A 13,721-nucleotide genomic window follows, 5' to 3' on the forward strand; every position below is an offset into this window, starting at 1 on the left:
AGAGGTTTCTGGTTTACTTCCTGTCTATGGATGAACCCCAGCTGAATCCACTGTGGTGCTGCTAGAGTGAGCAGGTGTGGAGCTGTGGGCTCAGTTTGACCTTCTGTGGGCGGTCGGTGAGTATGAGCAGGCTCCTGGAGCAGGGGAGAGGGGAGCGTGTTGAAGGCGGAGCTGTAGTGGATGAAGAGCCCGCTTACATATCTGTCCCAGCTGTTCCAGGTGTTCAGCGTCCTCGGGCGACCCGTTTGCGAAGTGGTGGGGTCCAGAGAGGGAGCATGGTTGGCTATCAGGATGTTACGTCATTGATCAATAATTACATCTTAAAATCAATAAATCGTCTATGATCGTTTAAGCTTTTTAATCCAGAATAAACCGAAATACTTTTGTTTCCTCACGTGGGACAAAAGGAGAGCGGGGCTTCGTTCCAGCAGTGCGCGTACGCACGACGTCATACGTCACGTCCGGAAACACAAGATGGCGGCGGCCTTTCGGAGGGTATGGAGCAGCGGCAGGTATTTATCTGTTCTTCATCTCACCTGTTCATAAAGGTTATTCTTAGTATGATGTCACATGACAGCCGCGTTGCTCCGACGTCACAGATACCGTGTTTGTCACGCGGGGCTCCAGACCTCGTTCATTGTTTGTGTCAAATTTATATTTCATCGAGTTTTACGTCAAGATCTTGTATCGGTGGTGACGTCACACAGGTGGTCGGCTTAAGGGTGAGCGTGAAGACAGATTTGGGTTAGGGACGATGCGCCAGGTGCACTCTATTTACCTAAGGCACGTGATCGATTCTCCTCAGAACAGCTGTGTATTTCCGTAACCTGATGACGACATCACATAACAGAAGTGACTGTCATATACCTGCCCTCTATCATAAAGAGCGAAGGCAACTGATGGTGCTGAGGTGACATGTTGAGGGTCACATGACATCATCATGTCTATGGGAACGTCCTCTTTCTGTCTGACATCATCACCTCAGATGACAGCATGTTTCAGTGACGCCCCTCACCTGCAGTGGCCTCAAACAGGCTCCTCCCCCGTAGAGACACATGCTGGTGAGTGCTATCAGCCCAGCGGCCATGTTGGAGCCAAAACGCATCATAGCTCATTGATACATCAAACCAGTCACTGTCTGAGACGATCAGGGCAGCATATTTGCTGTGATGTCAAGCGTTCTTTGTAAGGAGCTTGGAAAGAAAAGCATCTGGACTTCTTTAAGTTGCTTGAAGACATTTCACCTCTCTTTAACTGAAGAAGCTTTTCGGACTACGATGACCTGGATGACTGAGAACCTTCACACACATAACTTCTTTTTAAGCTTTTCAGTGTCACCGTTGGTAATGAGTCGGTAACCAATCAGCATCTTTGTTTTCTGAAACTCAGAGAGACCAGAATTTTAAGTGTCTTGTTCATTTAAAGTCACTGAACGTGTCAGAGGTTAGAGGTCAGAGGTGTCCACTGGGGGTGATACCTGTGCTCTCTGACGCTGAACGTCTCAGGTATTGATCACTGATGTGATCTGATTGATCAGTTTGAGTGTCCTTCCTGTTTTTCAGAGTTTTCTCTCAGAGCTGCAGATGCATCAGCACAGGTGAGCCCCCCCCCACCCCAAACTGGAGAAGACGGAGCTCTTCAGCTTTTGTTTGTTTGTGGATGATGTAATCTCTGTAGTCCAATCGGCTCTCGTTGTCTCTTCAGGACGTGGTCTTCTGCCCAGCCCCCGGCCCCTGCCCTTCCTATTGGTGACTGGTGGTGGTTACCTTGGTTACAAGCAGTACCAGAAGTGGGGCCAGCAAGAGGATGGAGCCCCGCCCCCTGTGGCTACACCCACACAGGTAAAGTGGAAACTTTTTCTGATGTCTCCTCACTTGCCTTGTAACACTGAGCACGTGCAGTCGGACTCTCGATGAACGTGGCGTCAGTCCTTTCGTTTACCTGCAACATGTTTGTAGCTCTCGTTTCTGTGATTGGTCGGTGGCAGCATGGGGAAAAATTGTCTCTGATGTAAAATTGAGACGTTCGACTGTCAGGTGGAAGATGCTGATTCTCGTCATCAGGAACAAAACACTTGAAATGTTTTGTGTTTCTCCCCGAAAAAATCGACTCAATAAAATCTGTTCACCTTATTTCAAAGAAAAAACTCAGAAACGCTCACATTCAGGACGACCTACTCACGCAACGTTTAAACAACAACTCCACAGACATTTAAACATTTCTGTAACAGCGGTGACAGGAAGCACTGGGCTCATATTGATTCAGCTCCTCGATGATTGAAACACTTTTTAGTTCCTCGGGCCTTCGGTTTGTTCCAAACTTTATTTACAGTCAGAGCGTCGGTTCATTGATTATGTTTACAGAAGAAAGAAGCCTTTTATTTTTACAGTAACTGAAGAAGATAAATTTACGTTTTTGATTATTTACGTGATTTTTAACACAAACGTATAGATTCATGGGCCTCAGGGGGGCGCTGTGGGTCCTTGGCTTGATTCCCTGCTCTCCTGGTCTGCATGGCAGAGTCCTCAGGTCAAAACTGAGCCCCAAATTTCCCCTACGGTGAATCAGAGTGAGCCTGTAAATGGACTCATTCTTAAACTCTCTCTCTCAGTTTTTATTGCCACTATTCATTTTAAAGCTCAGTTTTTAAAACTTTACGATGTAACTACGATGTCTGTGTGTGTGTGAGACTGTGAGTGTCTCTGTGTCTAAAATCATATCTGGAGGATTACAGCATAGTCGTGATGACATCATCAGTGGTGCTTGTGAAGGCTTTGATGCTCTGAGGCCTCTGGAAGTGTTTTGCGGCCGCTGGCGTTGGTGCCGTGGGCCCGTGGGCTCTCACTGACGACAGGAGGGCTTATAGTGGCTCAGTAAGAATGCGTGCTTTTTTTTTGAAAGAGATGCAGGGGGTTTGTGGAGCCGTGACAGAAACGATGAAACTTTGAAATGTGTCAGTCAGAAGGCCAGCTGTGTCAGCAGCTGAGGAAAGGTCAAAGGTTGCTGTGAGATGAAACGTGGTGTGATGGCGGTTAGCGTTACACAACAGTCAGTTATCAGTTATTATAGGGGATCAATCAAAGGACACAAACAGCCCATAAACCCTTCCTCCTCCTCCTCCCACGCTGAGCTCAGACTGGACTGTCACCTGTTCGACTGACTCCTCCTCCTCTGAACCGCTGACATATACCCTCCTCCTCCTATTCACCACTGTGGTTACCGAGTTTAAACAATGAAATACTAGTTTTGACCTCACGCGTCAGTAAGACCTCACCTGTGCGCTTGAAGTATTAAATTCAGTTCTTTGTATTCTTTAACGGCCAAGAAAAACGGCTCAAAGTGGTCTAACTCAAAAAATGATCTTTATTTGACATTCCCGGGAACGGAGAGCTGAGCATACGAACACAAGCTCAGGTCTGAAGCAGCAGCGGGCAGTCTCGTTATATATTTTGCAGCACGTCACACACACACTCCGTTTACCCAGTTCCTCTTTTTTGTGTCTGATTAATATGCCTGTGCACTAAAACTTCCTCTTTTCTTTACTTCTCCTTTCTAAAGTCTGTTGCCAGGGCAACTTGTCACCCTTAACCTAGTCTTGTCTCCTCTGAGGTCAGTTTCTAAAGGCCTCTCATATTAAAATACATAAAACAATATAATCAGAAAATAGCATTAAGAATATATATTTAAATCCCAACAGAAGGCTCAGGGTGATGATGTAATGATGATGTTATGATGATGCGATTCCGTTGAGTTTCTTTAAAAGTTTGTGCTTTAACAAACCATTGGCTGATAGAACACGACACCTCACTTCCTATTAAGATCAGCTAACCTGTCACGCCTGCCTCACCTGGAAGCTGCCACATTCACCTTTTAAAAAACAAAAAATAAAACAAAAACCAGACCTCAACATATGGTGACATCACAGCAGGTCAGCCTGAGCCCTGTTGTTGGTTATCTGGGTGAAAGGTGATGTTATGTCACACAGCTCGGTTGCTCAGGCAGGCCCCGCCCCTCTCCTCACAGTTGTCTCGCTCTGATTGGTTGGCCTGTGACTGGCACAAAAGTCTTTATCTGCAGGTTTATTGATCATCTCTGAAAATGATCAGAAGTTTTTTTTAACTTCTGCTTTTAAAAAAACAATAATTTTAATACTTTTTTATCAGAGAATAAAAATATTTAAATAATACTGACAAAATAAATTTTAATCTTAATAATAATAATAATAATAATAATAATAATAATAATAATAATAAACTGTGTATTTGCTTTATTTATAAACTATAAAGTATTGAAATATAAATTTATTTAAATTATTTTATTTGTTTTGGTGCAGATTTGTCATTTAAAAACAAAAAAATAATTAAAACAATAATTAAATAATTAAATAATAATTTAATTCTAAGCACTCATTTAAAAGAATAAAAACTGTCAAATAATAATGATCAATAATTTAACAATGGCTGTTTGTTTTTAAAATGTTTTTTTAAGTTTAATAAGTTTAAATGTGATCCTCAACAAAAGTATTTTAACCATTTATTTTTGTTTTAATTCCTCAAACATGGAAAAATTACAGAGAGGATAAATAAAACAAAACAAAGTTTCAGTTTTTAACTTTTTTATAATCAGCATGAGTGTTTTCCAAAATAAAATAAAAATGATTTCAACTCTGAGAATAAAAAAAAAAAGCTTTTATTTAAGTTTCAGTGTGAATGGATGATCAGTGATTAATGATTGACAGTTTCTTCCTCCTTCATGCTATTAATAAACAAAGGAGGAGCTGTTCAGCGTTATGCCCTCCTCCTCCTCCTCCTCTATGCTTTCCTCCGTCTCCCTCTCATTTCTCCGTCTGCTCTCCACGGACACTCCTCTTTCTCTCCTTCTCCTTTCTAACTCTTCGTCCTGATGTGTCGTCGGCCGGCTCGCTCTCCTGCGACGGCGTCTTCGCCCAACGCTCGTTCATGGTGAGGTTTTTCTCTGGTCGCCGTGGCGACAGCAGGCGCGGTGAGAGTGCCCTGCTGCGGCAGGTGAGGCGGCAGAGGCGAACTCCCAAAGGAGAGAGAGAGAACGAGAAAGATGGAGGAGGGCGAGGAGTGAGGAGGAGAACGACAGCACGATTCAGGTGGGAGAGGAAGGACAGAAAAACTTTATTTACACAAACAGTGAGTACAGTTTCATTTAGAAGTACAACAGGAAGGGACAGAGGCGGGATGCCGCTCAAAGCTTAAAATTTAACGAATCAGATCGACAGATCAGGAAGTGCAGGTAATACTCCGGCCGCCGTCTTCACAGGGTCAGAAGTAATCGGACGGTTGATGTTATTCCAGGACTCACGAAGCAGATGTGATCTCTGAATTTTTATGGTTTTCATGTTCAAAATGTGAGGCCCAAAGAGACGTTAGTGCAGGTGAGAGAGGCCATCATTGATCTGAAACGCCAAAATATACCAGTCACAGAGCAGAAACTTTTTTATCAGTGTCGCAATCAATAATCTCGATCACTGTTAAAAAGAAGGAATCACTGATCAGCTCAGCAACAGACCTGAGAGAGCAGAGAGGGCACTGAAGGTGATGACCAAATTATTTCCATGTTCAGAAAAACAACTTCACATCATCAGAAGTCTCTGTGAGGAGAAAGTCTGTGATCAAGAGATGCCGTCATGGAGGGAAAGACGGCGCTTACTAACCTCTGGGTACACTCAGGAAGATCTGACTTTAAAACATCTGAAAAATGGTCTTTAGACAAACAAACAACATGAAGCTGAACCACAATGATGAGAGCTGATCTCAGGCCAGCGTTTCAGTAATTAAAACTGAAGGCAGAGAGCAGAAACCAACTGAAGGAGGAGACACAGCATGTGGTCTGTGGGTTCTTCAGCAGTCAAACCGTTCTTACATTTAAAATGATGTTGACGTGTCCAAATACTTTTGACCCTTTGAAAACGAAGGACTGAGAAGTCTCAGGTGTGAAAGGTGTGTGTGTGTGTGTGTGTGTGTGTGTTAAAGAGGATTTGTGTGTGTGTGTGTGTGTGTGTGTGTGTGTGTGTTGCAGTAGGATTAGCATCAGTGGTTATCTCTAACTGGGTTTGCAGGTTAGCACAGGATCAAATGGAAAGAGGCTAACACACTAAGCTAGGCTAAAGCTAAAATAGCTGACCTGCTAAGCAAGCAGTCACTGTAGAAACCACCCTTCCAAACACTCTCTCACACACTTGCTCATTCACTAACTCTCTCACACAAACACTCTCTCTCTCTCTCTCTCTCTCTCTCTCTCTCTCTCTCTCTCTCTCTCTCTCTCTCTCTCACACACACACACACACGCACACACACACACACACTCTGTCAGACTCGTGTATCCAGGTGAGCATCTTGAATCTTATTGGCTGAAGAATATAAATATAAATGGCATCCCTCCAGCTGCTGAGAGTTTATTTTGGGGCAGTGAATGACATCATGTCATCAGACTGTGACATCAGTCTCCATCCCTGTTAGCATTCTAGCTGCTTTTAGTGTTCTTATCTTTTAGTGTCTGCTCCTCCTCCGCCTCTCCCCACCCACAAACTCTGCCTTCTCCTCACCTGCCTGTGCCTGCCTTACATGACGTGGACTCATCAATTGTTCTGGTTTATTTTTTTCTTGTATTTGAAAAATATTCTTTCCTTATTCATGTTCACGTTAAATCTCGTTATAATCAGGCTTCAGGTCCCTCGTTTGGCTCTCCGTCGCCGTCTGACCGCGCTCAAGGGTGGCGTGAGTCGCCCCGCCACATGGCGCCACCGGCCAATCTCCTTCCTGTGCTATATCCTCTCTGTGAGCGCTCTGCGGCCGCTGGCCTGCCGGGTAAGAAGTGCAAGGCGGGCAGCAGCCATATTCGTACATCCTGCTTCACCTCCTTTCCTGTCTCCTCTGATCAATATCTGATCAATCGACCAGTTAATGCAGTGACTCAGCACTGCCTGCATTTTGAAAATGAAAGCGTGAAACAATCAGAAGCAGAAACACAAACAGAACACCTTATTGATCACTGATAACAAACTTACTGATCTGTCCCATCGATTGGTTTCAATTACTGTTAGACACCTCAACTCACTTTAGTCCCCTCCCCCTATTTACCCGTTCTCTTCTTGAACACGACTCCCCAACAACTCCTCCTTTACCCTCTCTCTTTTTACTCCATGAACTTCAGTCTATAGAATGACTCTTCATTAGTCCACTCCTCATTTTATCCACTCATGTAAATAAATTCAAAGGTGTAGCTGCTGTTTTCTCCTACAGGTGGCGTTGTACCGCTCCTTTCCTACTCGACTTCTCTCTCGGGCGTGGGGTCGTCTGAATGGGGTGGAGCTCCCCACCTGGCTTCGGAAACCCATCTACTCCCTGTATATCTGGACCTTCGGCGTGAACATGCAGGTCAGGACATGCTCAGTTTGTTTATTTGGCCATCTTGTTTTGTTTATTACTGTTAAATAAAGTTTGTTTGTTCCTCTGTTTGTCCACCAGGAGGCAGCGGTGGAGGATTTACATCATTACAGGAATCTAGGAGAATTTTTCAGGCGACGCCTGAAACCTGCAGTCAGACCACTCTGCGCCGCCTCCTGCCTGGTAACCTGCTCCTCCTCCTCCTCCTCTTTAGACAGGGCCTAAACTGGGAGATACACATGGTTAAACTGGGAGATAAAGTTGCTGTGCCTCAAGAAATTATTAAGAGAGCTTCAGTTGTTGCACATGTTGTCATGTTACAGTCCTATTCTCAAATTCATTTTACATACATTACCCCAGAATGACAAAGTGAAAAAAGTTGCCTTAAAATTATTGCAAATTTATTAAAAATGGAAAAAAACGAAACAAAAATGTAAAATATACATAAGTATTCACAGCCTTTTCCACGAGACTTAAAAGTGACTTCAGGTGCTTCCTGTTTCCACTGATCATCCGTCAGATGTTCCTACAGCTTGGCTGGAGTCCACCTGTGGTAAATTCAGTAAAGTGGACATGATTTGGAAAGGTACACACCTGTCTGTAAGGTACCATAGCTGAGAGTACATGTCAGAGCTCAAACCAAGCCAGGAAGTCTAAGGAACTGTCTGTAGACCTCTGAGACAGGATTGTATGGAGACACAGATCTACAGAAGGGTACAGGAAAGGTCTCCATGAGCACACAGGCCTCCATCATCTGTAATTGGAAGAAGTTTGACACCACCACGACTAGAACTAGAACCACCGCCGAGCCAATCTGAGCGATCGGGGTAGAAGGGCCTCGGAGGTGACTGAGAGCATTGCTCTGTAGAAAAAGGAGAACGTTCCAGAAGGATAACCAATTCTGCAGCACTCCACAAATCAGGCCTGTATGTAAGAGCAGGCAGACTGAAGCCACTCCTCAGTAAAAAGCACATGACAGCCTGTATGGAGTTTGCCAAAAGGTGTCTGAAGGACTTTCATACCAGGGAACCAAACTTCTCTCATCTGATGAAACAAAGATGGAACTCTTTGGCCTGAATGCCAAGTGTCATGTCTGGAGGAAACCAGGCATCGCTCATCACCTGACCAACACCATCCCTAAAGAGAAGCATGGTGGTTGCAGCATCGTGCTGTGGAGATGTTTTTTGGCAGCAGTAACTGGGACACTAGTCAGGGTAGAGGGAAAGATGAATGCAGCAATGCACAGAATCAACTTCAATGATGACCTCCAGAGTGTTCTGGACCTCAGACTCGGGGTGGCGGGGCAATCTTCATCTAACATCTAACACCCACAGGACAATGACCTTCAACACACAGCTGAGATAACAAAGGACAGGCTTTAGGACCATGCCTATTGAGGACCCAGACAGAGACCAGACTTGAACCTGATTAAACATCTCTGGAGAGATCTGAAGATTTCTGTGCACTGATGTTCCCCATCCAGCCTGATGGAGCTCGAGAGGTTCTGCAAAGAAGAACGGGAGAAACTGCCCAAAAATAGAGGTGACAAGCTAGTAGCATCATCCTCCTCCACAGCATGTCTTTGTCCTGTCTTCCTCACAGGACAACACAGCAGATGGCCCCTCCCCTCCCTGAGCCTGGTTCTGCTGGAGGTTTCTTCCAGTTAAAAGGGAGTTTTTACTTCCCACTGTCGCCAAAGAGCTTGTTCATAGGGGGTCATATGACTGTTGGGTTTTTATTCTGTATGTATTATTGTAAGGATGGCCGATCCGATATGCAGTATCTGTATCACTCCGATCCTGACCTAAATTACTGGATCGGATATCAGGGAGAAATAAAAAAAATGTAATCTGATTCATATCACAGAAGCACCTCACAAAACTTGTGACATGGTGTAACGCAGGTAGTGACCTTAGCACGTCGGAGCAGTATGCGTCAAATGATAGAGCGGCTGTTGTGTGTTTATGTTAAGTTTTGTTGTTGAGTATAAAAATTATTTTGTGCTGATATTGCACTTCTTTTTTTCAGAATCTGCATAAAATTGCATTTTTAAATTACCTTTTGAATATTTCTTTAAATATTTAGATTTTAAGTTCTGCTAAAAGTTTAAATAAAAAGATCAGTATTGGGGAACTGCGTAATATTTTGGGTGCAGTGTATTTTTTGCATACAAGTGTAATAGAATAGCTTTAGTGTTTTGTTTTTTAAAATTTTAATATGAACTTATGCAAAATGCAGCAAGACATTTAAAAAGAAAGTTTTATTGATTATAAAATACACTATATCGGATTCTTATCGGTAAATATCCAAATTTATGGTGTCGTTATAGGACATAAAGTGGTATCGTGCCATCTCTGCATTATTGTAGGCCTAACTTACAATATAGAGCGCCTTTAGGTGACTGTTGTTGTGATTTGGCACTGTATAGATAAAAGTGAATTGAATTAATAAATAAATGCTGTTGATGCTTATGTTCATGTTATATTCTTGTTTTTTACTTTTTAATAATAAAAAATAATTTCAGCCAACGTTTCCCTTTGTCATTGTGGGCTATTGTGTGTAGAATTTTGAGGTGAAAAATTAATTGAATTAATTTTGGAATAGGGCTGTAGCATGACAACATGTGTAACAAGTGAAGCTCTGTGAATCATTAAAGATCAATAAAGTTTGAGATGGAAGATAAAATCAATTCTATCGCCCAGTTCAACTGAAGTTAATCTGGAAGATACTGGGAGACGAAGTTAAACTTGGAGCTAGGCCAGGGGTTAGCCTGTGAGATGACGTTAAACTAGGCAATAGACTGATTAAACTTGGGGGTTAACCTGTTTTTTTGGGGGGGGTCTCTGGTCTCTTCCAGACCTCTCCGGCTGATGGAAGGATCCTCCACTTCGGTCGTGTAAAGAACTCAGAGGTGGAGCAGGTGAAGGGGGTCACCTACAGTCTGGAAAATTTCCTCGGACCACAGAAGAGGCGGTGCAAAGGTAAGACCAGACCGCCTCCATGTAACGGTGACCATATGTAGAGCTCACATAGTGTGGTTTTGTAACACTAACGTCAGGTATATTTTATGTCATGTAATATACCCAATAAAACATTGCATCAAAATATATTAACATACATGGCAAATGAAAGTACCTTCTTTTATTTTCCCCTCCAAAATGTCTAATAACATTAAAAGGTGTACCCTTTAAAAGCTCAAAAACTAGTGAAAAATTCATTGTTCTATCGACAGTATGAAGCCCAAATAGCAAAGAGAAATTAAAAATGCATGCCATGAAGAGATCGGGTCTTAGGAGGTTAATAAATAATAATAAATAAAATAATGGAACTGGGAAAAAGTTCTTCGGCCCACCCGTCCACACAACTCTCCAGGTCCAGGCATCACTGAAACAAGGGAAAGCTCTCATTACACAGAAGAGCAGCGGAGCCAAAGACCACACCCCTGCCACAACGACCAGCTGGCTTTACATTTTTAAGATTTCTCTTGGAAATTACCAATAATGACATTTATCTACCGTGCAGGTGAAAATCACCTGAGGTGTTGTAGGTTTGATAACCTGCTGAGTTCTGCTATATTAAGCAGGTTTGATAAAAGTCTTTCTGTCTAAACTAAGATACAGCGAATCTCTGTGAACCTCACCTGATTGCAGGTGTGTGACTCCTCCCCTCCTTACTGAAGTTTGACACTTCTCCTCCTTCATGCAGTCACACCTGTTGAGTCCCTGAGGGCATCTTTGAGGTTTGTTAGTTGTTTGATGTTTACCTGTTTAACCCTGGCTTCTCTCCGTCCTCAGACTCCTCGTCGTCCTCCTCCTTCAGGGACGACATCCTCTCCTCTCCTGACAGCGACCTTTTCCATGTTGTCATCTACCTGGCTCCAGGTGACTACCACTGCTTCCATTCGCCCACAGACTGGAGGGTGGAACTTCGGCGTCACTTTCCAGGTGAGAGTGTGTTCCCCTGTGCAGCTATGTGGTCTTTGCGCCCCCACTCTGACCCACCTGTGTGTCCTTCCTCGTTAGGCTCATTAATGTCGGTGAACCCGGGCGTCGCTCGTTGGATCAAAGAGCTCTTTTGCCTTAACGAGCGTGTGGTGCTCACCGGCCAATGGCAGCAAGGCTTCTTCTCATTAACAGCGGTCGGCGCCACGAATGTCGGCTCGATCAGAATTTACTTTGACCAGGTGACGTTACTTTGTGTTCCTGTGGATTTTCTAAACGTGTGTGAACGAATTTTTTTTTTATTATTTGAAAAAAAAAAAAGATTTCCTGTTTTTGATCAGTTCTTGTTGGTGTTTCTTATCCTGTTCACTCTGTTTATTGAAATATTGATTAACTGACTGACTGATCGATTGATGGTTGGTTTTTAACGTTTCCTGTTTTAATTCCTCAGGAGCTTCAGACCAACACACCTCGTTACAGTAAAGGCTCCTTTCATGATCGCAGCTACATTGCTGACCAGACGGTGAATTTTGCAGGTGAAGGGGGCGTGACCTTACAGAAGGGGGAGGCGGTCGGAGAGTTTAACCTGGGCTCCACCATCGTCCTGCTGTTCGAGGCTCCCAAAGACTTCAGCTTCAACCTGCAGCCTGGCCAACGAATCAGAGTGGGAGAAGGCCTCGGCAGCCTCTAATTGGATGACCTACAGGGTCAGGGGGCAGGGCCTGATCAGAGACAGATTTTAAGAGAGGAGTTTTAGGAATTCTGGGTATTTTTCTCTGCGGAGGGCTCGAAATGGATGCTTATTACGACAAGCACTCAGACTCCCAGAATGCCTTGTGCCTGTGAGCGGGAAACGCCAAACCCCTCCCACTCTCTCCCTCTCAGTCAGAGACTCGACCTGCAGCTGAACACATTTCTGTTTGAATGTTTCAAACTTTATTGCTCACAGGTTTTTGTTAGCATCGGCTAGCTCACATCTGACTGGTGGAAACACAGCAGGAGGCCAGTGATTGGTCGAAGGGTTATTATTACTAATTTGTTTCATTAATCTTGTTTTTTTTTTTTTTTTGTTTGTCGGATTTAAATGTGACACCTCCTCCATTTTCTCTGCTTTTGTAAAAGATCTAATTATGAATAAAGTTTTTTTTTCTTTTCTTTTTAAATAGCCTGCACGCACATTGCTCTTTCTAACCTTCTAGTGGTCGGGGTGGCAGAGTTGTGAGTGTGGCAGCAATTGGATGGTGTCCCTTCAGTCAGTGGATAGCCTGCTGAGCTGTGGCGGCGAAGAAATTTAAAAAATGAGTCGAAATGCAGACTGCACTGTGATTTGTTTAAAAAAAATCACAGTGTACTCAAGCATACAGTGGGATGAAATATCGTCCTCCAAAGGTGCAAACTAAAAAATCTGGATATACATATATGCAACTATACAGAAATAAGATAAACTAAGAATAAGTACAACAGTATTGCACTTGAATAAAAATAGAATAAGAATAGAAAAGAACAGGAATAAATAAATACAACACACAGAGTCGAACAGTGCAATACAGAATAGTGTAGAATAGAATAGAATAGAATAATCCTTTAATTGTCCCACAAGGGGAAATTTGGTTGTAACAGCAGCCAAAAAGACACATATACAAACAAACAGGACACAGAACAGAAACATACACAATTTTTCTTACATATTTACATTAAGGACAAAGTGTAAGTACCGGAAGTGACAGGAGAGTGTTATGTAAAGTGTTATGTGGTCCAACAAGTGTGTGGAGAAGAGAGTCCAGTGTGGAGGAGCCGGAAAGCTATTATACAATCTCACCGACCTGCTCCTGATACTGCAGAGTCCACTTCCGGATGGAAGAGGAGTAAACAGTTGGTGGGAAGGGTGATGCGGGTCAGCCATGATGCTAGTGGCTTATGAATGCAGCGCAAGGTGTAAATATCCTGTAGACTGGGTAGAGAGCATTTTCTGACAGGAAGTGCATCAACTTTAAAAATTCAGGACTGATTTATTTCACATCAGTATTACTATAATTAGAAAATTCACATTAGAGTGATGCTGAAAAACTTGTTCATGCATTCATTATGGCGAGCCTGCACTACTGTGATTCATTATTATCAGGTTGTTCTGAAAACTCCCTGGAAAGCCCTCAACTGATCAAAAGTATTACAGTGAGAGTACTGACAGCTTTCTGTTAAATCTTAAATTTTAAAGACATCACAATACCATATTATGCCAACAGAGCAATTCGTTCTCACAGTAGAGACTTGCTTGTACTTCGTATAGTTTCCAAAAGTGGGTGTGTATTATTAAACAAGATGACACCAGAGTTATCTGCTGTGAATTGTTACATTGTAAATTTCT

General features: G+C 43.1%; 1 protein-coding gene across 4 annotated transcripts; it reads left to right on the forward strand.

Annotated features, from left to right (window-relative positions):
• The first annotated feature begins 97 nt into the window (after nt 1–97).
• pisd (phosphatidylserine decarboxylase) lies at nt 98–13,266 on the forward strand. 4 transcript variants are annotated; one of them, XM_013276567.3, is made up of 10 exons: nt 98–116; nt 408–512; nt 1,563–1,597; nt 1,705–1,841; nt 7,272–7,406; nt 7,497–7,598; nt 10,273–10,396; nt 11,210–11,359; nt 11,438–11,598; nt 11,808–13,266. In XM_013276567.3, exons 2-10 carry the CDS (start codon nt 475–477, stop codon nt 12,045–12,047), a joined length of 1,122 nt encoding a protein of 373 aa, XP_013132021.1. In that variant the 5' UTR covers nt 98–116; nt 408–474; the 3' UTR covers nt 12,048–13,266. The 4 variants fall into 4 exon arrangements, with proteins under 4 accessions (XP_013132021.1, XP_005458405.1, XP_013132022.1 ...); XM_005458348.4 differs by lacking the exon at nt 98–116 and adding an exon at nt 166–278; XM_013276568.3 differs by lacking the exons at nt 98–116; nt 408–512 and adding an exon at nt 6,692–6,836 and having other exon boundaries at nt 1,557–1,597.
• The last annotated feature ends 455 nt before the right edge of the window (nt 13,267–13,721 follow it).

Source organism: Oreochromis niloticus, linkage group LG7 (assembly GCF_001858045.2).
Source record: "Oreochromis niloticus isolate F11D_XX linkage group LG7, O_niloticus_UMD_NMBU, whole genome shotgun sequence".
Taxonomy (NCBI): domain Eukaryota; kingdom Metazoa; phylum Chordata; class Actinopteri; order Cichliformes; family Cichlidae; genus Oreochromis; species Oreochromis niloticus.